Source organism: Hermetia illucens, chromosome 1 (assembly GCF_905115235.1).
Source record: "Hermetia illucens chromosome 1, iHerIll2.2.curated.20191125, whole genome shotgun sequence".
NCBI lineage: Eukaryota > Metazoa > Arthropoda > Insecta > Diptera > Stratiomyidae > Hermetia > Hermetia illucens.
The window spans coordinates 48,092,107-48,115,008 of record NC_051849.1 but is presented as its reverse complement, the minus strand read 5'-3'; the positions used below and the strand labels follow the sequence as shown (position 1 = coordinate 48,115,008).

General features: G+C 41.9%; 1 protein-coding gene across 2 annotated transcripts in view; it reads left to right on the top strand.

Moving 5' to 3' along the window:
• LOC119646345 (protein artichoke) overlaps positions 1–22,902 on the top strand; it is a 40,710-nt gene that overhangs the window by 6,457 nt on the left and 11,351 nt on the right. The window contains exons 1-6 of one of the 2 annotated variants that reach the window (XM_038046780.1): positions 8,753–9,188; positions 15,908–16,063; positions 16,124–16,284; positions 16,365–16,534; positions 16,591–16,743; positions 16,816–17,018. In XM_038046780.1, the coding sequence (XP_037902708.1) occupies positions 15,960–16,063; positions 16,124–16,284; positions 16,365–16,534; positions 16,591–16,743; positions 16,816–17,018 (791 nt within the window). In that variant the 5' untranslated portion in view covers positions 8,753–9,188; positions 15,908–15,959. Of the gene's footprint in view, positions 1–8,752; positions 9,189–15,907; positions 16,064–16,123; positions 16,285–16,364; positions 16,535–16,590; positions 16,744–16,815; positions 17,019–22,902 lie in introns of those variants that run through there. The other variant, XM_038046779.1, reaches the window with a different exon arrangement.

Genomic DNA, 22,902 nt, shown 5'->3' with positions numbered 1-22,902 from the left:
TTAAAGTGCCTAACGGTTATAGGCCTGCTTGAGATACTATGATCAATAGGTACACTATAACCAGGAAAAGGGGCATAATAGTTCTTCAAGGACTTTCCCTTAACAGAATAATAACTGGGCCACTGTATTCGCAAATATAGACGGTTAGATACGCTTCGGTTCCAGTAATAATGTAGAAGGGAATCCAATGGTGGATCGTTCGTTCGGTTTGGGGATTTGGAGCAAAGAAATCGAAAAGTTGACGCTTAACCAATCCCACCATCGAGGGGTGTATGATCAAAGTTCAGGTTTCCAGATCAAAATGATACCACCCGTTGTATGTAAAGGAATTCGCAGACCACACGTTCTCAATAAATTTCGTGACAATTGGATTAGCCATTTTCGAGTTAATCCGGTATGACAGACAAACATAAGGACATTTGGACATCGAATCGAAGAAAACAGCGAGAAATGGAATTTATAAAATTACTTTCCTAAAGTGCGGCATGATATAACGTACGTCGGATCGAGATCAAATAATCAACACATAGCGATACAAATAGTACAATTTAATACACCAAATATGGAAAATTTAAAGGCAAACCAACTAAGTTCACAAAAGAGTTACAATATCTCTGTCAGCAACAATGCAACGATAATTTAACAAAAATGTTGAACCAAAAAAGGAAACTTCTTTCAATGAGGGGCGGGCAAGGGTACGTCCAATGTCACCATATCAAGCGTCAGGGCGGAGATAGGCTTCAGCGCCGCAGGTGCTAAATGGTATCTGCGCCATTTGAAGGAAGAACTGAAACCAGAAGAGGTTCTTAAGAAAGCTCAGGGCAAACCTAAGCCAAGAAAGCGGGGAGCAGCCGAAACTATCGGCATGTGCTGGCGATGCTATACCAGGGGCACACATGGTGACGGCTTATCTTCTTAAAGCCACAGCGATTGAACTGACTCACCCATCACAAAACATGGATCTCCACATGCGTTTATGGGGAGTTGTTAGAGGTAGGGAGGAGCACAAAGGCGAACTTCTCACGATCAGGGTTAGACTCGAGCCAACTAAATGTTGTAAATGCTTTATCAACTACAGATTCGGTAAAATAATTGTGCAGATGCACAGAGAAAAACCAAGAAAGGTTCGCGATTCACGGAAGCCAAAGAGGCTGAAATGGCAAGACCGAGCGGGAAAGCGAACTTGCTGCCCACAGAAGAGGAGAAGCTGGGCGACGTATACCTTCTTCTACGCCGACGTATCGCTCTGCACGCCCTCTGGAAACTAATATAAAATATACCACAATTAACAAACAAGTAATTTTGCTCCAAAAAATTTTTAATTTATCTTAATATAAATAACGGTATAAATGTATCTAAAACGAAAATTGTTGTATACAATGGCCACTAATGTAATAGTTCCCATCTGTACTGATTAACTTAAACATCACCTTCTTATGCTCTTCAGAAAAGAATGCAAGAGGTACAAATTGCAAGTCGAATCCGCACCCATTTAGAGGGATCTGGAATGTTGGAAGAGCTTCCGTTTTGAAACCATTGTTCTTGCCACCATTACTGACATAGCATTCACCGTCGGAACTGATCAGATGAAACATTATTCTGTTATGCTCCTTCGAGAAAAATGGAACGGGAATAAACTTGACGGTAGGATATACTTCTGATGTAAACACAGGGAGCCATTCTGACGATGAGGGAGCGGTGCACTCGGAAAGTTCTACACCTTCCGGTTTTCTAATTTCGGTTTCCATCTCCAACAGATCCTGTTGCAGCTTGTCAATTTCGTTGTCCAACTGGGCTTCCAATTGTCGAACATCTCCTTCAGAGAGGATCGCCAAGTTCTTCATCAAAAAGTCATCACGAACAACGTAATATCCTGGTATTGCTGATTCTACTAAATTTTCCAGTTGTTTCTTTGCTTCAAAGAAGTTTTGGAGCATTTCTTTGGTGGTCGTCATATTTCTATGGGAAATATTATTCGAGAAGAGGACGCTGTTTCCTGTGAGACTGAATTCCATCTTGTTTCCTTAGAATATTCTCTTCAATACTGAAATTAATAGTGCAGTGGCTATCTGGTTTTAGAATGATGCTATGACTTGAGGGTTTACATTTTTATAGCTGATGGTCTTGTTAATTACCCGGTAATTAAGATAAATTAAATTCCAAGAAAGGATGTTGATCTCCTCTAATTGAATATATTACTGTGAGAATTATAATTAGATTATCCCCTGCTTTCTCATTATTATTACTTAATTTAATTGGTTCATTGGCTCCACTTATCATTTTATAATTATCAAATCCTGGAAAAATATGGGGGAGAAAGTTCCATCTTCTGGTTGAAGAAAAAATTGAAAAAAAATGTGTCGGCACGGCCTTAGAGAGGAAAGCCGGCCCCAAGTGAAAATAATACAGGTCTGGGATGAAAAGGTTGCCTAATCCCGCAAGTCCTCAGACGATCTCCTCGATACTTTTGAATTTCCAAAACAACAATCCTGAACTAACGACACTCTGAGGCTTATACCCCATCTTTCACAAGCAGCCTTTCAAAATCAATTTTCCTCAAAACCTCGGCTTATTGAATGATACCGTATAGTAGAACGCACAGTTCGTCAGTACGCTTGAAGCCATTCAGGGAGTATGTAACGAACGTATACCAACACGCCCCTCTAATTGACATTGACCAGGACAGTTCCAATAAAAAAAATTCATCAATCATGATCCTTTAATACTCTTATACCGATTATCTCATCGTCTATACGGTCCGAAAGATTTTGTGCGTAGTTAGGCTCGCCGTCTATATTTAAGCGAGTTTGAAAAGTTACCTTTAATCCTCAAAAGCGTCAGGCGATAGTTTTCCGCAGGGAACGCCTAGCCCACGCTCATATTCCAATTAAATGGCGTGATGTGAAGGTGTCATTCATTCCCAAACCAGGGAAACCCACCTACACAGACGCAAAAACTTCCGACCGATCAGTCTAACGTTCTTTCTGCTAAAAGGACTAGAAAGGCTAGTAGATCGGTTCATAAGGGATACACACATTCCTAAGTGGCCACTTCACCATAGGCAACACGCCTACCAGAAAGGTAAATCCACGAAGACAACACTCCATGAACTTACGGCAAAATTTGAAAAGGCGATGTTCGAAAAAGAATATGCCATAGGCGCATTTATGGACATCGAAGGTCCCTTCAATTATGGCTCATTCGCGGCAATTTGTGATGCGGCAAGACAGCATGGAATCGAACCGCTGCTAATCAGTTGGATCCTTCACATGCTAGAGTGGAGAGAAATCCACATATCGATCGGCCAGAAGTCTATTGAAGCAGGATGTCTCGGAGGCTGCCACAGGGAGGGGTTCTCTCTCCACTGTTAGGGCTCTTGGTAATGGATACCCTGCTGTGGGTCCTGGAGGACAAAACCGTCTTCGCGCAAACATTAGCCGACGACCTAGCCGTAATAATTACCGGCAAGTTTGTGGACATAGTATGTGACCGCTTGAATGCAACTCTGCATAAAATCCACACCTGGTGCCTCCGCTATAGACTCACGGTGAACGCTAGGAAGACTGGACTAATTATGTTCGCTAGGAACGTCAGGTCGGGTAGCTATACGCTACCGAACTTAGCAGGTGCGGAAATCATGGGGCTTTTGACTGCGGGCCTTTTCAAAAACTTCGTGATGCCGACAGAGAGCATAGTGCTGATGATACTTTAATTAAGTGGATCCATGCTATGCTAACGCAAAGATTGCTGCGCGCTGAAGTGGGTGTCGATCGCTATCTGACTGCAGAAGCAACGAAGGGCTGCCCCCAAGGAGGATTGGTTTCGCCACTTCTGTGGAGTATGCTGATTGACTCACTACTATGCGAACTGCAAAATTTGCTAATACACGCTCAAGCTTATGCTGATGACGTGGCTGTGCTTGCTGTTGATTGGGATCTGAGAACAGTGTGTAGGAATATACAACGTGCCGTTGATTTGATAGACAGTCGGTGCCTCAATTTCACAGAGATACTGTAACATTATCTTTTTTTCTTTAGCATTTTTGTTGGGTACTAAGGTCCGATGGTTTAATCCGCTGTTTCGGTCGGCATTTCGGCCGTTTCGAAGACGCATCGCTTGTAATTTCTTTACGATAAGTTCAACCCAATCGATCGTGGGTATCCTCATTTCGGATGTTGCCAAAGCATACCATGCGCCTAATGCAATGCAGCATCTTTGTCTCCATTTCCATAAGGTGGCGATCATTGTCTCTAGTGGCCGGTTATCTCTCAAAAGCATATAGGGGGTCACAGGGTGAATGATGCTGAGGTAGATTTTAGATTTGAAATATTCATTGTTCGGATGGCTCAAGTGGTTAGAGGGCTGGGCTGTCGTAGCGGAAGGTCGCGGTTTAAATCTTGCTGGTGGTAGCGGGGCGCTGGATGTCGGATACCAGCCGACTCAGTTATGAATGAGTACCTGAGTCAAATCCGGGTAATAAAATCGGGCGAGCGTAATGCTGACTACATTGCCTCCTACATTGTACAGTAGTGTACAGTTACCATCTTGAATGAAGTGCACGTGGTCGTGAATTTTTCGATGGTATAAAGGGCTTTAACGTTCGACTCCTTACCATGACAACGAACACCTGAAGAGGTGGAAAGAACACTTACTTCACCACGGTTCTTAACCGTATCATATCCGGTGAAGTTTCCCTTGTGGATAAAATGGCTAGTCACCGTACTGTTCTGTCCGACTACGCTGATGACATCTGTTTGCTCTCTCACCCGGTTATGGACAATGGCCAAGTGGCTCTGTATTTGGAAAGAGAGGTAAATATAGTTGGCCTGAAGGTAAACACCAACAAAACCAAGGTTCCCAATCTGATGGGTCCTTATATCCTCTCTAACTGCAGTCATTGGCAGAGTAACGAAAACGTTAATCAATTTGTATATCTAGAAAGGGTGGTTTCTGGATGCCGCCCGACGCATGAAAAGTGCAAAATCGGCTTTCTCTGCTTTGTCTTAAATCCGGAAATGCAATTATCTCAACATCGGGAACAAGTTGGGACTATTGTATAATAGTGTTCTTTCTGTGTTGCTATATGGGAGGAGTACATGGAAACTCACCACCACTATCACCAAGCATTCGCGAACGCCTATCTGCGATGTATCATCGACGTACACTGGCCTGACACTATTTCAAACGAAATAGTCGGCGCGGAGGCCGCCGAGGACTGCACACTTCTCTCTATAAAAGAGTTGGAACAGGCTCTCTACTGCTCGGCGCATTTAACGCTTGCCTTCTCATTGGAAGGTGGTGAGGCTTGCGCTGATCAGCCAAGGGAAAGGCCAAGGTCACAGTTAGATACTAGACAGCTACCTCACTCCCCTTGCCCCTCAAGGGGGGAAATCAGTGCGAGTACACACGATTTCAAATTGTTTTGCCCTTGAGAATGAGTGAGATGTACCGAAAACCCGATCAGCTGTGTTTGACATACCGCCCGGACTTGCCAATGTATTGGTGAGATTGGCAAGTTTTTGTTTATGTATAAGTGAATACGTGAAACAACTTTTTGCTATATGGGTGAGAATGCCGTAGTACCAGAATAGCAAAAGCTCACCGATCTCTCTCTTACCAATACGATTTGACGAAGATTATGCCTTTTCCTTGTTTAGCGTCTCTGATGTGTACAGATAAGCTTTTGCAAGCACATTTGCAAGTGGGGTCATTTTTGTAAGGGTACTGCCTATAGTAGATCTACTGTGGCCAAGGTCTTTAAACCGCCTACTTAGAGAGACTTATCCCCACGGAAGTTTTAAGAGCAGGAAGATCCACAGTTGATGCTGTTATGCAAGTCGTGGATGGCGTTCGTCGAGCAGAGGCACATAGCCGCCGAGCTCGACGGGTGGTGCTCCTCGCAACGCATGACGTCAGAAACGCCTTCAATTCCGTAAGGTGGAAAGACATTCCCGGCACACTAGAGAATACTTTCCGCCGAACTATCTCTTACGCAGGGATTATCTGAAGAACCGCTCCCTCCTCTATGAAACACTAGAGGGTCAGAGGAGGGTGCAGGACACGTCAGGGGTAGCGCATCCTAGAGCAGGATCTCTGGAACGCTTCCTGTGATGGTCTACTTAAACTCGATATGCTAGAAGAGTCGCGCCTGGTCGGTTATGCAAATGATGACGCCGCGCTTGTTGCTGGACGCACTTTCGAACAGACGCAAAGCAGACTTATTATGTTAATATGGCGGGTAAGCGGATGGGTGCCTGCTCATGGTTTTAACCTCGCACTGGAAAAAACCGAAGTAGACATCCTGACTAAAAAGAGAATGCCGACCCTGCTTCCCATATAGTTCGGCGAGTCGATAATCGAGTCAAAACCAACGGCAAAGTACCTTGACTCAAAGATGAGCTTTTTGAGTAAATCAAAGGAGCAGCGAACAAGGTGGGGGTTCTACGTCTAGCAGGCGACGTCTTCTGATGAGTTCAACACAGTTCTACGGCGCAGAGGTATGGGCTGACGCTTTTGGCAAGGAGGTATACCGGAAGCGTCTCGTGCAAGTGCAGGGACGGGGAGTTTTGTGGGTGGCGTCTGCGTACCCCACTGTTTCTGAACCGGCCCTGATGGTATTCGCGACAGTGATCCCCGTTACCCTTCTTGCTAGGACAACTGGCTGAATCGGAAGAATCGTGACACTGACTATTTCTTTACTCAGTTCTTAAGTGGGCATGGCGGTTTTCAGTCTTACCTGCAAAAGATCGGAATAGCACGATCTCCGGATTGTGTGTGCTTGCAATGGAGTTGTGGACGACGCCCAGCACACCTTTTTTTCTTGTGGAAGGTGAGATGGGATTCGTCAGCAGCTCTATTTAAACACAGGGGATCTCTCTCCAGATAACACTGTCGAGGAGATGTTGAGGAGCGGTGATAGGTGGAGACGTAATGCCCATTACGTTCGGGTCCCTCCGTTACAAAGAAGATAGAACTCGCCCGGTGGAGGAGCAGGAATACAGTTGGTTCCTTGAATTGACAGTTCATTCAACGGCCCCACCTTAAAAAAAAAATAAAGCGAGAGGTAAATGTGAATAAAGTAGATATGACTATATAAAAATATGGTAAAGAATAATATGCATTATTATATTTAGTGGTATATTTAATTACTTCCACACTCAAAGGAGGTTGATGTAAACTTTCCGTAAGAAACTGAAACATTCTTCACTTGAAACTATCGACTTCCGGTTCCTGGCTAACGCAGTATAGGGAGTTAATTGAATGTTGCCCTTCCTTTTTTGTTGTTTTGGAAAGCTAGTTTGATTTGTTCTATGCAATATTGTGGATTATTAAAAGTTAAGGACTTTTTCAGTTTTTTTGGTGTTAATGTCTTACCTCTGCTTGTTCAAAACCTTTTTTCTTGCTACCACTATGACTTTGAGAAAGGTTTTTGTAAATATTGAAAGACTGTCAAGTCCATGAATTCTTTAAACATGACCAACAAGTTCTGAGGGCATTTGACGCTAAACAACCAACTTTTACCAGTCAGTTTCAAAGGTTTAATTTTTTAAAATAAATGATCAATCATGTTAGGTGTGAATTATGTACAATCGATAGGAAGAGTCAAAGGTTACGTTAAGTATAAAAATACAATATTGCGACCTTCGTCTTTCTTCTCTTCTCGTCTTTGTTCAGTTCCTCTTTTAAAACTTCTTTACTTATTCAAGATGTACCACACCTGAGTCATTTTCGTGGGCTAATTCTTTTGGCTGGACACCTAAAATGGCCATTATAAAAAATACACTAATGACACACGCAGTACGTAAAAACGTGTGTTATCCACATATGGTATGTACTAAGCAGAGTGATTGCTTCAACAATTTTCCGCATGATATTCGAATAAAAACTAATTACTGATGGTTTCTGTACGTTCCACCTTCGGAATCGCTAATGCCTTTTCCTATAAATTAATTTTTTAATGTGGAGACGAAAAAATCTCACAAAATTAATTGATCTGGTGATGCAGTGATTTAATGATGATATCTGATCATATGAAAATGATAGTGAGAATTAAGGAAGCTGCGAGTGTTAGATAAAAATGCGTTGCCAATGGTACCTGGTTCCTCGATATGGTCTAAAATTTGACATGGATCTCTTTCGGAAATCGTGAAGAGGTTTTGTTCCTTTTTTATTATTTTAAGCAATATGAGTTGATTTATTGACGAATTGATGAGAAGTGAACAGCAAAAGAAGTTCAGAAATGTTCGAGTGGTTTTAAACAAAGGATTAGTCATAGGATGACTAACAGGATCTTGTCTTAAGTTTTTTCCCAAATCAGATGTAATTTTATGATGAAGTATCGAGTATCGAGTACATATTCAGTTGATTAGATTCGTTTCTTGCTTAATTTTTTTCAGAAACTCAACTAAACTAAAAACCAAATTTTGCAGATTTGATGTCATCTAAAAATTGAGTAATTCCGCTCGGCTCTTCAGCTAGATCGTGACTTCGCATTTATTACACTACAATAGATACATGTATCTATGAAACCGTTGCGTTCTGTAGCCGGCTGACATTTTCTTGCCTACTTTCCACTTTTTCATATTCGATCAAACTAATTTATTCAAACTCCTCTTTTGGCTACTGATGCGGTCATTTTTAAAAACAGCTCCTAACTGCGTTATATAAATTGCACCGTTGATATTTACTATAATGGATGAGTGCTACCTTCTACGCTAGAAATCTTAGCAAACTGGCCATAGGCGTTAAAACATCCACGGAGAAAGGTTGTTGTACATACGAACAAAAAACTAAACTGTCTCTGGCCATAACTTATGAATATCACTCCCAATAATCTGCAGACCTTTCAGTGAGGAGTAGTAAAGAAGCGGTAGAACTTCCTTATTGGGAGCTGAAACGCGTAGGATTCGAGATGAGTCTTCGGTCATTCACGGCCAGGCCTCAGTCATTTCTTCGTCTGACCAAAATCAACTTTGGTGGTTTTTAAGTTGGAAGTGCAGTGTTTTCCCGAGCTTTTTGTTGTCTTTTGTAAATTTTTCTCAACGTTGCCGAAATAACCAGAATTTAGATACTTCTTATTCTGGTCGAGTTGCAATGAGTCAGTTAGTGTACATAGTGTCGAAAAGTTAGTTTTGTGTGTGATTTCTTGCCTATGCACGCCTAACTGGAAAGGTAAATGACACTCTAAGGTAAATATTCTTTTTTTGCGACTTATTTGCTAAACTAGATTTAAAAATCTTTTAACGTACATAGCTCACTGAGGTTTGAGCTGCTGGCGTTGATACTGTTATGTAAATATCTGCAGATTTAATAACGATTGTGAGTAGATACATAAATACAAAGGTGTTCGATACCCGAGTTGTATTGTAGTATGCAGTGAATTGTTCGGTTTTGTGTTATTTCATCAAATTTCCGTCATTGTCCGTTTGCATTTCACATTAAATGATTTGGAATACTCTTAAAATGTGGCGGGTATACATATTAAGTGGCGACCGGGTATATTATTACTTGAATGTGAACTTCAAGCTTTTTTCACTTGGTCTAATTTGAATAAGCTTGGAAAATCAACAATTATCTACTATACGAAAGCGATGCTTTAACTCGTACTAAACAACAGTTTTGAGTGTATAGAGCATACACCATACTTATAGATATAATAACATAATTATCTGCGATGAACCAGAAAAGTACTATTAATTTAATTCAGCTTATGTCTGACAATATTCTCTTATTCACTTCTCATTTCAGTGGGCAACTTGTATCCATATACAGTAAAACTGTTACTGATTAATGAGGACAAAATTAAGTTAAAGATTTGATTATTGTCGACTAGTGACTTGGAGGTTTTTTCAACTTTTTAAGGTTTTGTTTGTAAAACACTATGAACGCCCCCACATGCAGTAAGTTACATCTTTCTGTGTTGAGTTTGAAGGGTGTCACCATACATGTAAAAGGGAGTATACAATTTTTTTTTTCAACGAATATAGTCGTGTTGGATATTAAATGTAAGGTCTCGATTAGTACTTTCCGAAGCCAGTCTTAGTTTTTACATTTGTTAGAAAGGCGGAGGGTGCGAGGCGTCGAAAGTGATAGTTTCTTTAACGGACCCATTCTCAGAAACTACCCGACCGAAAAATCATTCCAGGCGTATCGATAGGGATGGATATTGATATTTACTGAAATAAAGTTAATAATAGCTAATTACTATATTAATAATAGTATATTGCTTAATTTATGGGGAAATTGACGAGAAACCGCCTTTATGCTTACCCTAGAGTTATAAAAATTGACGATAATATAGATAGTATGGAGCATGATTTGATAAAAATCGTACTATTACTGATAAAGTCACCTTAGATCAAAGTTGTCTTCTCCACGCAAATTTACTGCACTCCAAAATACAAGGTATCAATATCACATTAAGGTAGGGGGTAGTCTGGCATCCTATATATACATATACATTACGGGCTACCTATAAATGGGATAGATCTGCATACAAATATACTCACATTCAAACAAGCAAAACTTTTCATACCTTAAGCGTCTAGCTTCCGGTTCCCCGACTTGTTAAGGTTTTGTATAAAACAAAACTTTATTAAAACCGATTTACTGCTTGTCAGCCTGTCTGTCTTTTTTGTTAAGGATGGAGATGGAAAAGTTGCATTTATTACACTACAATAGGGTGCCTTACTTGTCAGAATGACCATCGGGATCATTCCCGCAATAACACAGACTGCCTCGTCTGATATTGTTCTGAAGGCGCTGCACATCCTTAGCGCGACTAAGTGGTAAGTCATGTGTCATGGTGTCGAATAAAATAGTGTAGAGCGAACCACTTCGGCCACAAGTAATTTGCGACTGTATCTTGGACCTCCAATGTTAGGCATCATCCGCGCTAATGATATGCTGGTATTTACAGTTTTCTCATAGGCATAGTCGAGGTGTCCCTTGAAATTGATTTTAGCGTCAATCACCACCCTAAGGTATTTGATAACTTCGAAGTGATGTATTAACCGTATTCCTTCTCCTACGGTTGGTAATCCAGACCGCCTCCGTCTTATGTTACGCAAGGTCAAGCTGAACCATCTCCAGCCACTCTCTTATGGCGCGAATGGTTTTGTTAGCATACACTTCAACGTCTTCAGGGTGTTTCGCGACGACAACGATGGCTTAATTATCTGAGAAACCTATTATCGTGGTCTCCTTTGTTACGGGAAGCATAAGGACTCCATTGTACATCACGTTCCACAGGAGAGCACCCAACAATGACCCCGGTGGTACACTTGCGGTGACGGTGTACTGCTTGGATCCCTCATCTGTATCGTACAAAAGTGTCCTCTCCGCGAGGAAACTTTCGAGGCGTTTCGTCAAATAACTGGCGATAGCTGTTTTAGCGAGTGAGGTTTTTATCCACTCCCAGTTGGCGGAATTGAACGAATTTTCGACGTCTAACGTCACCACGGCATAGCATTTATTAGACGAGATCGCAACTCGAGCCAACTTCAAAACAACGTCTACCGCGTCGATCATTGAGTGGGTTTGTGGAAATCCAAATTGTCGCTCCGATAGTCTATCCTTATATTCAATTGTAGGGTGAAGTCTATTGTAGATGGCCCTTTCGAGTATCTTTTCTACCATGTCGATAAGGCAAATAGGGCGGTATGATGATGGATGTCCTGGTTGCTAATTCAGCTTCGGAGCAAAACTAGTTTTTGCCTCTTTCACTGATCAGGGAAAACTCCTTCTACCATGAATCTCAAATACGCTAATAAACCAGTCGGGTTTGGTCTCAACAGCGAGCTTAAGAGTTTTATTGGGAACAGCATTCAGACCCGGAGCTTCGTTATCCGGCAAATTTGCGCAAGTTTTCCCTCAACTACTGCAGGTATGGTGTAGACTTCCAATGCTTGCTTATGTTTTTTGTGCTCTTCTTTTTCCGGGTGGAAGAGCGCCATCACAATATCGAGCAGAAGATGCGGGCAGATCATTTGTGGTGTTCGCCCTCTCAGCTGCTTGATAACAACTCCGTACGCTGTTCCCCAGGGGCATTGGTCTGCCTCTGTGTAAAGTTCATTCAAGCATTTCGCTTGCTGATCCGTATAGCCTGCTTAAGTCTACCTGGAAAGTTTACTTAAACTTGCCGTTTCTCGTCGAAGTTTAGTGTTCTTCTAGATCGTTGGGAGATCCTTTTAGTTGCAAACATGCAGCCCACAACTCCGCGATTTCTTCATTCCACCAACAGTTTGACCACCTTTTCTGAAGCCACACTACTGGGATTGTGGCCTCCCAATAGCATCTCCATGAATGCATCCTCTTCAAATTTTTTCAAGCAACAGCCCTGGTCGCCAGCTCCGCGAGAATACGGCCCACATTTGGTCTGGAGAAAAATTGCCTGGTGGTCACAACGAGTATAATGCTCACTGACAAATCTTGCCATTCTCCTCGCCAATGTGGTACTCATATATCGGATCAAGTATTGAGCCCAACCCTGTCCCGGGAAAGCCTCGAGCAGGATACGGCCCACGCCTTCAAACCATCCGCTCTGATCTTGGTGTTTCGACTTCTTGCATTCGAGATCAGTATATCTTCCATTACTTCGAATTCTGCTATTGGTGGAGGATATCAACTATATATGTAAATGCCAGCTATTTTTGTCTCGACGGATCCAACTTCTGGAAACTCCATCACTTCTTGAACGGCTTGATTTCCACTTGTCCATTTTCCCGCTTTGCCAGTTATATCTGTAGTTCAGGCACCTATCTTATTGTTGCGATAATGGCAGCTTCGATTCCCTTTTCATAGATGGTCTGCGAGAGAAGGTCTTACGCTGCCTCGTAGTGGTTGAGGTTGATTTGTGTCAGCCTCATTTCTTTACTGCATCTAAGGTTCTCCTAAACAGTGGGCATCTACTACCACCTGCAGCGTGCCGATAGTTGACGCACACATTCAGATCCTGTCTTACACTCTTTGAGCATATGAGCTACTCGCCCATATTTTCTGCATTTTTTTTAGCTGTCACAGACATCGGTGTATTTCGTAGCTATGTGGCCAAATTCAAGACATGTAAAGCAGCACTTGAGGGACATCTGCTGCCTGAGTCGGTAAACGATCCAACCTTGTTGTACTTTCCCAGGCGCTTGCAGTTTGCACGCTGCTTCAGCTGGTAACCTCGTAGTTGTCGTTTGCGCGTCTTCGTATGCCTTCTTCAGTCCTCTTATTGCGGAATCTTGCAAAACAAAGGGTCTGAACTGCTTTGTGCGTATCCTTCTTGTTCGTGATTTCATCAATGTCCTTACATTGTATCACAATCTTCTGCTTTTTGCCCGTACTTGTGCCTCTTTCCCTAGGAACTTCTCCACCTTGCCGAGTAAATTTTCAGCCGTTTTGCCTGGAGACTTCTTCAGCTTCAGCATCAAATTTTCTTTTTGGGAGTGTCTGATTCGGCTGACGCTTTCTTCAAGATCCATCAGCTCAGGATTGGATTTGAGTGGGCATGAAGGAAAGGATGTGGAACGTATAGATGACCAAAGGATTTCCATGTGCACCTTGAAGGGTAAAGTTCCAGGCAAACAACTACAAGGAAAACAACTACATGAAAAAGTGGGGAGAATACGATACTAGACTATAGCAGGTCAGAATTTAGCAAGTAACCAATGAACTGAGATTTTTGGAGGCAAAGTTCGATTCAACTTGTCGCACCATTGATGATGATGATAAAAAGGGTGGAAAAATGTCAACTGAAACTGTGTTTCTCAAAAACTGTCCACTGAAAAAAATTACGCTTGCACATCTATGTAAAATCGAGGTCTGAAAATGAATTCCATTCTGATATCTACTCATATTTTTAAATTGACGGGAAAACCCTCCATAAGTCCCGCCTAAGTTATGGGCCGTAGGAGGATACAGACTGCTTTCATCCTTTTTTATGGAGTACAAAATTTGGCCGTCTTAAACATTCGTTAAAATTTTTTGGATTCTCCGCTAAAATGGCGTCTCAGTCATCCTGTATTCGTTCAATCAATTCCTGCTTATTTTAGGATTTACGCCCCGTAAATTAACCCTGTTTTAACTAAATTGCAATTCTAGTCGGGAAGGTTGCCGGGGCAAATATTCATGATATTGTTCATAAATCGCTTTCTAAGTTGTAAAAATTGTATGCGGTCGAGCCTATTCTGAATCAAAATCGTGTCCTCTCTATCCATTAATTGATGGAGATAGCTGTGCAGCGGTTGTAGGGACCTCTGAATTAGGTGGCAGGTGAATGTATTCTTGCTGGCATTACCCTTTCCGCGCGGTGCATTTCCGCTCAAGTTACTAACAAATCTGATGGGATTAACGAATCTCGGTTTACAAAGACCAAATTGTCGGTATGATGGAACTACCAGACTCTCAATAATGAGGACCAATCTGTTGTAGATTACTTGCTCCAGGACCTTCACTATATGTGTATATTTAAAAGACTTATTAGTGTGTACGACGATGGTCCAGGCGGCTTGTCAGCTTTAGGCGAAAGGACTAGCTTCTAAACAACTCCGTAATTGTGCCTTGCAGAACGGCCCCTTGATGCCCATCATCCTGCTCTCGAGTTAGTTGCGTCTGATTCACCACTGAAGTTCACAAAAAACTATGTCAAAACAGATTGGGAGGAAGAAGTTCCTGTCTTCTAGAAACTATGCTCACTTAGTTTTTTTCAAATCTTTACGCTCAAATACTTAATACTTAATATTTGAACAGCGTGGAAGGCTCACTAAAGCACGGAAACTTGAAACCTTTCTGGTCCCACATTCGCAACTCTCGCTGTCCAGCCCAGTTATCCCCTCCGCCCATTAAATTCTCTGGCTCCTCAGCTAACTGCCCACAACTATCTTGTGATTTACTTTCTCGCTACTTTTCCTCAGTCTATGTTCCCCCTTCTTCCTCTGAACCCCACCCGATAGTGGATGTAGTCTGCCCCGCATCGCCTACCATTCCCCTTCTTACTCCTATCCTTGTCGAGTACCTCATTGGCAAACTTGATGCTAATGTCGGACCTGGCTACGATGGTCTTCCAAACCTTTTTTTGCTCAAAACTGGTAAATCTATCTCTCTTCCCCTCTCTTTTATTTTCAACAAAAGCCTCGAAAAGAATCATTTTCCCGGCTTGTGGAAAGAGGCTCTCAACATCCCCATTCACAAAAGTGGCGATCGTACGCTTGTCGAAAATTACCATCTCATTTCCCTCTTCCTGTTCCAAAATCCTGGAAAGATATGTCAGCGACTGGTTGTCCACCCACTTTGGCCACCACATAGTGAAAGAGCAACAGGGCTTCGTTAAGGGCAGGTCCCCTGCCTCCAACCTGCTTGTCTTTACCAACTTTGTCGCCAAGTGTCTAAATTCACGGCAAGAAGTACATACCATTTACACTGATTTCGCTGAAGCCTTCGAGACTGTCAATCACAAGATGCTTCTATCCAAACTCTTGGCTCTAAGCGTTCCCATGCCACTTGTTTTATGTCTTGCCTCTTACCTTTCCAACCGATCCTGCCGCGTCTGTTTTGACGGCTGCACTTCCCACTCTTTCTCCCCCTCCTTTGGCATCCCACAGGGATCTATTTTGGGACCTTTGCTATTTTTATTTTTTATTAACAAGTTAAGTTCCCAAATATATGCTTAAGATTCCTAGTTCATTGTATCTGTAGCTTCTTTTTGTGATTCAATGGTTAGAATAGAAAAAGTTTCTAAAGCTTAGGTTCTTCTTAATTCCTTTGGAGGTGACCCTCTTTTCAAAGTGAATTCAATTCAGCATATGGGAGTAGCTTTCCACGATAAGTTTTGATAAAAAGAAAATACACCCAGTTTAGCAACTGGCGCACATACATCAATCTTTACGGTAATGCCTTGTTTTTCAATTCAAAAACTTTATTTCAGATTCATTTCATATTCTTGTAAAACATGATTACAACACCAGACAGTTTTCAACATGATTTTCAACACAATATCTATCGGACTAGTCATAGCTTTAATTCAACAATTCTGCGTGGGGATTTATATCCCGCCTGGGCCAAGATACAGGTGTCCTGTTAAGTGAGCAAAAATAGTTAAAAGTGATTTTCCTTTTGCAATTTATTTGTATGATTTTTCTAGATCTCAGACAATATATCCATGCATCTGCTTGAAAGGATCCGATAAAGGTCTGTACGTGCGCTGCGAGAATACTAATTTGGCAAGCTTGTCTATTGCTTTGGAAAATATCGCTAGCCTGGGAGCTCCTGTTGAGAATGTGACAATCTACAAAAGTCATATTGGTTAGTTTTTTAAATTTTATTTATGATATGACCGAGTTTTACCTTCATTGATCGAAACTTGCTTCTGATGCCCATTGCAGAGCGCCTTTATGGCACACTCTTTTTCAAAGTCAAAGCAAGGACTCTTTACATAGACGAAACACCGATAAAATCCATAGATGAACACACCTTTCATGGGATCAACAGAACGCTGCAAGAGCTGCATATAGTTAATTCGCAGCTTCTTGAATTTCCGGGTCTGGCCTTTAAGGTAAGCTTTTTCCACGCTTGCAAAAGATTTGACTAAAGTTTCTTTCTAATTTTCAGATTTTAGGTAATTTGACAGTATTAAATATTGATGGTCATCGCATCCAGAAAATAGAAAAAGATATTTTGGCGGACAGTCTTCTGGTGCAACGTCTTGAAAAGCTGCACTTTACAAATGGACCACTCGATGATTTGCCTGTTGAAAGTTTTCAGGTAAGACTCGATTAGGAAATGTGAACTTTTTGGTTGCAGAATTGATGCTAGGCAAAGATACTTTCTTTATAGGCTTTGCGGAAGTTGAAAACGTTGGATTTGCATGGAAACGCCTTGGTTACGTTGAAAAGGAACCAGTTCAAAAATCTTCGAGATGTGGAAGTGTTGGACATTAGCCATAATAACATTACAAAACTGGAGGCACAGCACATTGCTGATTTGACGAAACTAAGTTGGTGCAATGTATCCCATAACGCCCTCACTGAATTATCAAGGTAAATCTCAAACATTTCATTTGTAAAAGTAGTTTAACAGATAGGTCAAAGTGAGCGCTCAGCACAATTGCAATAAGACCATAGTCGTTATAAGGAGGAAGGAGTAAATTTTTGCGGAGGCTAAGTTTTAGAGCTACCCTGTGGAGTTTACAGAGGATAACAACTTCTTTGCCTAGTATCCGTTGTTTATTTAGTTTCAAATTTGACTTTGTATCGAGGGTAACACCATGATGCTTTGATTGGAAGAACTCAATTTTGTTTTTTTTGCGTTCCCTCAAAAATTTCTTTAAAAACGGTGGGGAACATCCCTGATACCAATATTATTAATGGTATGATATCGATATACCTTCATTCTACCCTTGTCGCATCTCCTTAAACCAATGCTTTCGCAGACCAACCAGCCAAGCGTATCCTCAAATTCAGATAGTGTGAGACTTAGTAGGACATAGTAATTGCACAACCTCGCCCGCCTAGAGTCTCTAGCCGACTGACTCATGCCTTCGTATATTCTAAATTCCGGGCATGCTTCGTCTTTGGCAATATGTCTGTCATCCTGGCCGTCCTGACCTTCGGATAATATGCATTTCGGTTCCATATTATCATATAATACATTACTTGATGATATGCCTTTTCCCCACACATTCTGATTGATCGAAACGATCAGAGCCATTGGGATACACTTTCGTGAAGTTCCCAAACGTGAGGTACATATTTGAAGCGTGCTTTTAGTGAAATTCGTTCTTTTAGATGGCAGGGAATCCAACTCCAACTCTTTTAGTGCCAACAATTTCTGCATTGCCACCATCATAGGCTTAAATTCAGAATGGGTTCTCCTCTAGGTTCCTCTAATTAGAATTGCTCTTTCGAGATAGAATAGATCTCATCTCCGGATGTGACCTTATCGAGATCCTTGCATTGCATCTAGACCTCGCACTTTTAGGCAGGCACTGCAGAATTTCGCCATGTGAGTTTTTGACTTGGTTACGAAAGCCATTGGCTTTGTTCACGTTGAATTTGTTCACCTCAACCTCTTTTCTCGGTTTTTCGGATCCTGGTGAGTCCTTTAGATCATCAGCTTACTTTTTTCAATATCTTCGTGTATTGCCTTTTTTTAGGCAGCTGTTGATTTCTTAAAGAATTTCCTAATCTTTCTTGATTTTTTTTATTGAACCGTAAGTAGATGATATCGGGGTTAAGTTATACTTGGACCACCTGTGATATTGTTAGGGTAGTAAGTTCTAGCGAGCAACCCCTAGAAGTTCTTTCTTCCTGTTCCGACTTGTTATAAGGACAATAATGGCTTTCATCATGCTTGTTATTGCTTAGTGCAGGTTGTGCTTGTCTTTAATAAACTGCAGCAACTCAACTATTTTTTCTCCAAGCTACATTAAGGCTAGTTCTTCCGAATGAGCGTTTCTTCAATATAAGTCTTGGTTGAATTATTCTTTTGAGCTTGTCTGCGTTTTATCCTTTGTCAACTTCGGAACTGGTTGAGGCCTTATTATGGTGTTGATCTTCTTTTGAATGGCCCTATTTCCTGGCATTGGAGTACTTCTTGTAGTGCCTACTCTTGGACATGTGAAGTAAGTGTCGAGACCGCCGTCCTTCGTCCACCGGCGGCCACCTTTCAGCTCATTTTTCTTCGATTTTATAACTAGTGTTTACGAATATATATAAGGGAGGGATTAACATCTGCGTCCACTTTCAGCTTCGTTGCAGAGTTGAGGCAACTCTGATGATTTGCCTCTGTCCTGTCTTATTCTAAATTTCACCGTTATAGGGGGTATGGAATCGTTAAATGAAATCTGAGAAACGAATAGGACGACATTTCAGTTCAGTTCCGGAAAGCCAAGAGTTTGAACGCTCAAGCAATATTGCCCATGTCCTCATTCACAGAGGGTCTCGTCCCTTCACGCTAAGCATTCTTCTGTTTTTCATTTATCGCCTTGTTTGGTTCACGATGTCTGGTCAGCGCAGATCTTAAAGTTTCATAACGGTTCTGCATCTTGAATCTCCCTTCCCTGCAGCAACGCCGCATCTTCCTTAATATGTGTCCCCTTTTCAAACTGTGTAATTGTCTGCTGGACTGTTTTGCCAACTTCGATATTATTTTCCCCATCGCTTCTCGTAGCATTTTTGAAGTACCCTTGGCGGAGCTTGAGATCTACTTTTTCATCCCGATCCAAAGACTATGTCGGTCCTACAACGCCCTAAAGCTTGGGTCTTTTGTCTTTGTCTCTTTTTTAAGGTTTTGTGTAAACACAAAACCTTATTAAAATCGGTTTACTGTCTGTCTGTCTGTCCGTCTGTCTGTCGGTCTGTCCGTCACACGCATTTTTCTCGGAGGCGGTTATAGCGATTGACATTAAATTTGGTAGAAGGGTGGGAACTGTGAACGCTCACGCATACAGTGAGTTACATCATTTTCCGACGAATTTAAGGGGGGGTTCCCATACATGCAAAAGGGGGGTGTAAATTTTTTTTTCATCAAATATAGTCATGTGGGAAATCAAATTAAAGGTCTCGGTCAGTACTTTTCGAAGCTGGTCTTAGTTTTGACTTTTGTTGAAAAGGTGGGGAGTGCGGGGGGTTGAAAGCGGTCATTTTTTTAACGAACCCATTCTCAGAAACTACACAACCGAAAAATCTGAAAAAAGTCAGGGGGCTGCCACTATATGGTCCTTAGGCTCCGAAATACCCTCCATACCGATAGCTGTTCAAATAAAGTTAATAATAGTACATTACTATAATTTTCAGTAATTGTCAGGAAAACCCCCCTTAAGTTCACCCCAGAATCACATAATTTTGCAGCAGTGTAGGCTACAGTATGGAGCATGATCCTGCCAAATTTGGTGAAAATCGCACTATTACTAACAAAGTTATACTAAGTCAAAACTGTCGCTCCTCTGCAAATTCAAGACTATGTATGAATGTCAATATCACTTGAAAGTGGCTATTTTCACATAATATATGCATATTTTACGTGCTACATGCCAATGGGGTAAATGCACTTTCAAATCTCTTTATAAAAGAAATACACAAAACCTAGCTTCCGGTTTCCGACTTGTTTAGCTTTAAACGTAAGTTAAGCCATTTATTTGCGGTTCCCTCTGAGGACAATATGCAACCAAGAATTCACTTTCTGTATATTGTCTTTAATTAAATAAATAAATTAAGATCCATTATGGAGAAGCGGACTGAAGATGCTGCAATTTGCATTTTTTTGTATGTTCTTCACTCTCTAAATAAAAATTACCGTCCACTACCGTTACCTTTCCAAGGAAAAGTGGAACATCGTAAGGATACTGCCCTTGAGTAGCTTCATACTGTTCCGGTTTGAATAATAAGCTGAAACCCACCAGATTCGTGGCCGGTGTTCTGATCACCAAGCTTACGAAGGATGTCCCCTATTAGGTATCCAACATCCGACATGATCTGCACTACTCAGCAGAGTGTTTTAGATGGTCGACTCGAGCCTACCGCCAAAACTAACAGTGTACTAGGGCAGCATCCGTAGAAGAAACTTCCGGGGCAGTGGTCGAAATTGAGGCTTGCACCTGTCCTTTTCTTCCTCACATTTTGTAAGTTTTCCTATGGTATGCTTCCTTCTGCTGAGCTTGCCTCTTCCGCTTTTAGGTCGATATAGGAAGTAACATAGTGAGCGATTTGCTGCATTTGAACTGCAGTATACTTTGCAGGTCATTTGGGTAAACTAACCCTTCCACCTAGTGTTTTTTTGTAAACAACCTATGGCAGTGTCGTGACTGATCAACAAAGACAATGAATGGCGTCTCGCGGTGATGAAGGCAAGGACATGGTGTTAGGTCTGAGGTAGAAGATGCTCTAATCACATCTAAAATGGTAGATATGGTTGCCATTTACCCCTTGGTTGGGTACAGCACGTCAACCACATCTATGCGCCATCGCTCGTAGTTACCCGAAATGCGCTTCAGCTCCCCTGACTTTTTGAGACACCCACACTTCTTCTCTGCTGTCCTACGTCAAGCTTCCTTGGGACGACCCATTTGTTGGCGATCTTGGGAGAGTGGATTCCACTGCACGGCGTAGCTAACAATGAAATTGTCGCCTCTCCTTAATGTGATCTATCTGCCACTATCGCTGTCCGATCACATCGGATACGGGTGCCAGGCTTGTGTGCCGACTAAGTCCTTGGTGTGAGATAATATCACGTCAATGTACTCCGACGATACGACGAAGACAAGTGTTGACAAAGCGTGAAGCTTTTGATTGATAGGGGATCACCTTCCATGTGCTACCCCAATATAGTGCTAGTGTTTCATTTTGATCCTAGTGTGGGATGATTACCTTTTCGGATTTTAAACAAGGCAGCGAAAGCAGATTTTGCGCTATAAATGTGTCAGGCATCCAATTCGGTGCGACAGATATGTCATATTTCGGTCTTATAATAGATATTAGTTTATCCGGAATGTCCCTCCTGGGTAGAGCGCTCCAGATACACTTCCTGTTCACGCTATCGAAATCGATGAACCGTAGGTGAAGCGAATATTAATGATTGATTTATGATTTATAAACCGTAGGGTGTTAATGTGGATAATGTAAGAGGATCCGGAGTGAAAACCAGTCTACACTCTGTCGGCCAAGCTTTCAAGATATTCTTTGATGCTTTCCAGGATTATCGTAGCTATTATCTCTGTGACGGCGAGAAGCACGCAAAAGTAGGAGTCCTGCTGCACCTGCAGTTGAAGCGATAAACAATTTGCCGGTTAGACCGTCGAGCTCAGCGATTTTACTCTGTTTGAGTTTCTTGATAACTTTCGCGTAGTCAGCCAGATCTTGTGATGTCTCTGTGTAGTACCCGAGAAAAAAGCATTTTTGATGGTGGCCCAATGATCACCGATATTCCCAAGCGGGAACTCAGGGTATTTACCACCCGATCAGCAAAATAGCTTTCCCACTAGATCATACAAGCGGTCGATGTTGAGTTCGTTACAGTTCTCCAATCCTGCTGGAAGTGTCAGACACAACGCGTGAAAAAGCCGCCATTAGATGGTGATCCCTTTCGAGGCTGATATCAACACCTCTCTTGTTATGCATATCCAGGAGATAACTCTTAAATCAACTGCTGATTGCAAAATCGTGCATCTGATTGGTACGGTGTCGATCAATTGAAATCCAACTGATCTTATGGCAAACTCTATGCTCGAACAATCTGCCTCCAATGACGAGGCGGTGGCATTTACATCGACAAACTTCTTACCATTATCGTTACGGTCGCCAAGACCCTACTTCTCTATGTCTAAGCGACGTATTGCCAGAGCCCACCTTGGCATTCAGATTCCCCATCATGAGCAGGCTCTCCTGAACTGCGTATAATTACTCGTAGAAACATCCTTCTCCACTATATCGGAAGTCTCTGTTGGTGCATGGCACTGCCCTATTGTAATGCTCCTTAACCTGAACTTTAATCTTGAAGTCAGAATACTGTCAGAAACCTGCTCCCAGGTCAAGAGAATGTAGTTTGTGGTAGCCGATATCGGATTCGTGTCTGTTACTATCTGACTTTGTTTAGGTTCAGAATATCCAGCGATGAAATTTTCGCTCAAGTTGGAGAAAGCAAGCATTCTGGGGACCCTCGCTAGCGTTGGCGAGGTGTGTGCGCACATTTCAGAAACCAATTAAAGACCGTTTTCGATAGCCAAAGGCCTTCGGTGTAAGGTTAGTCCTTATCCGAGGTGTTGTTGACGTTTCAGTAGCAGTGTAGTTTCAAAATTTGTAGGTTGCTGGCCCATAAATTTCTAACCTTTTTAGTCGCTTTTTACAAGTAGGGAAGACTTTGAGTGTATTATTAAGACATAATTCACAGGGATATCTGCAATCGAATAGGTTGGTTCTTGTCGCTTCA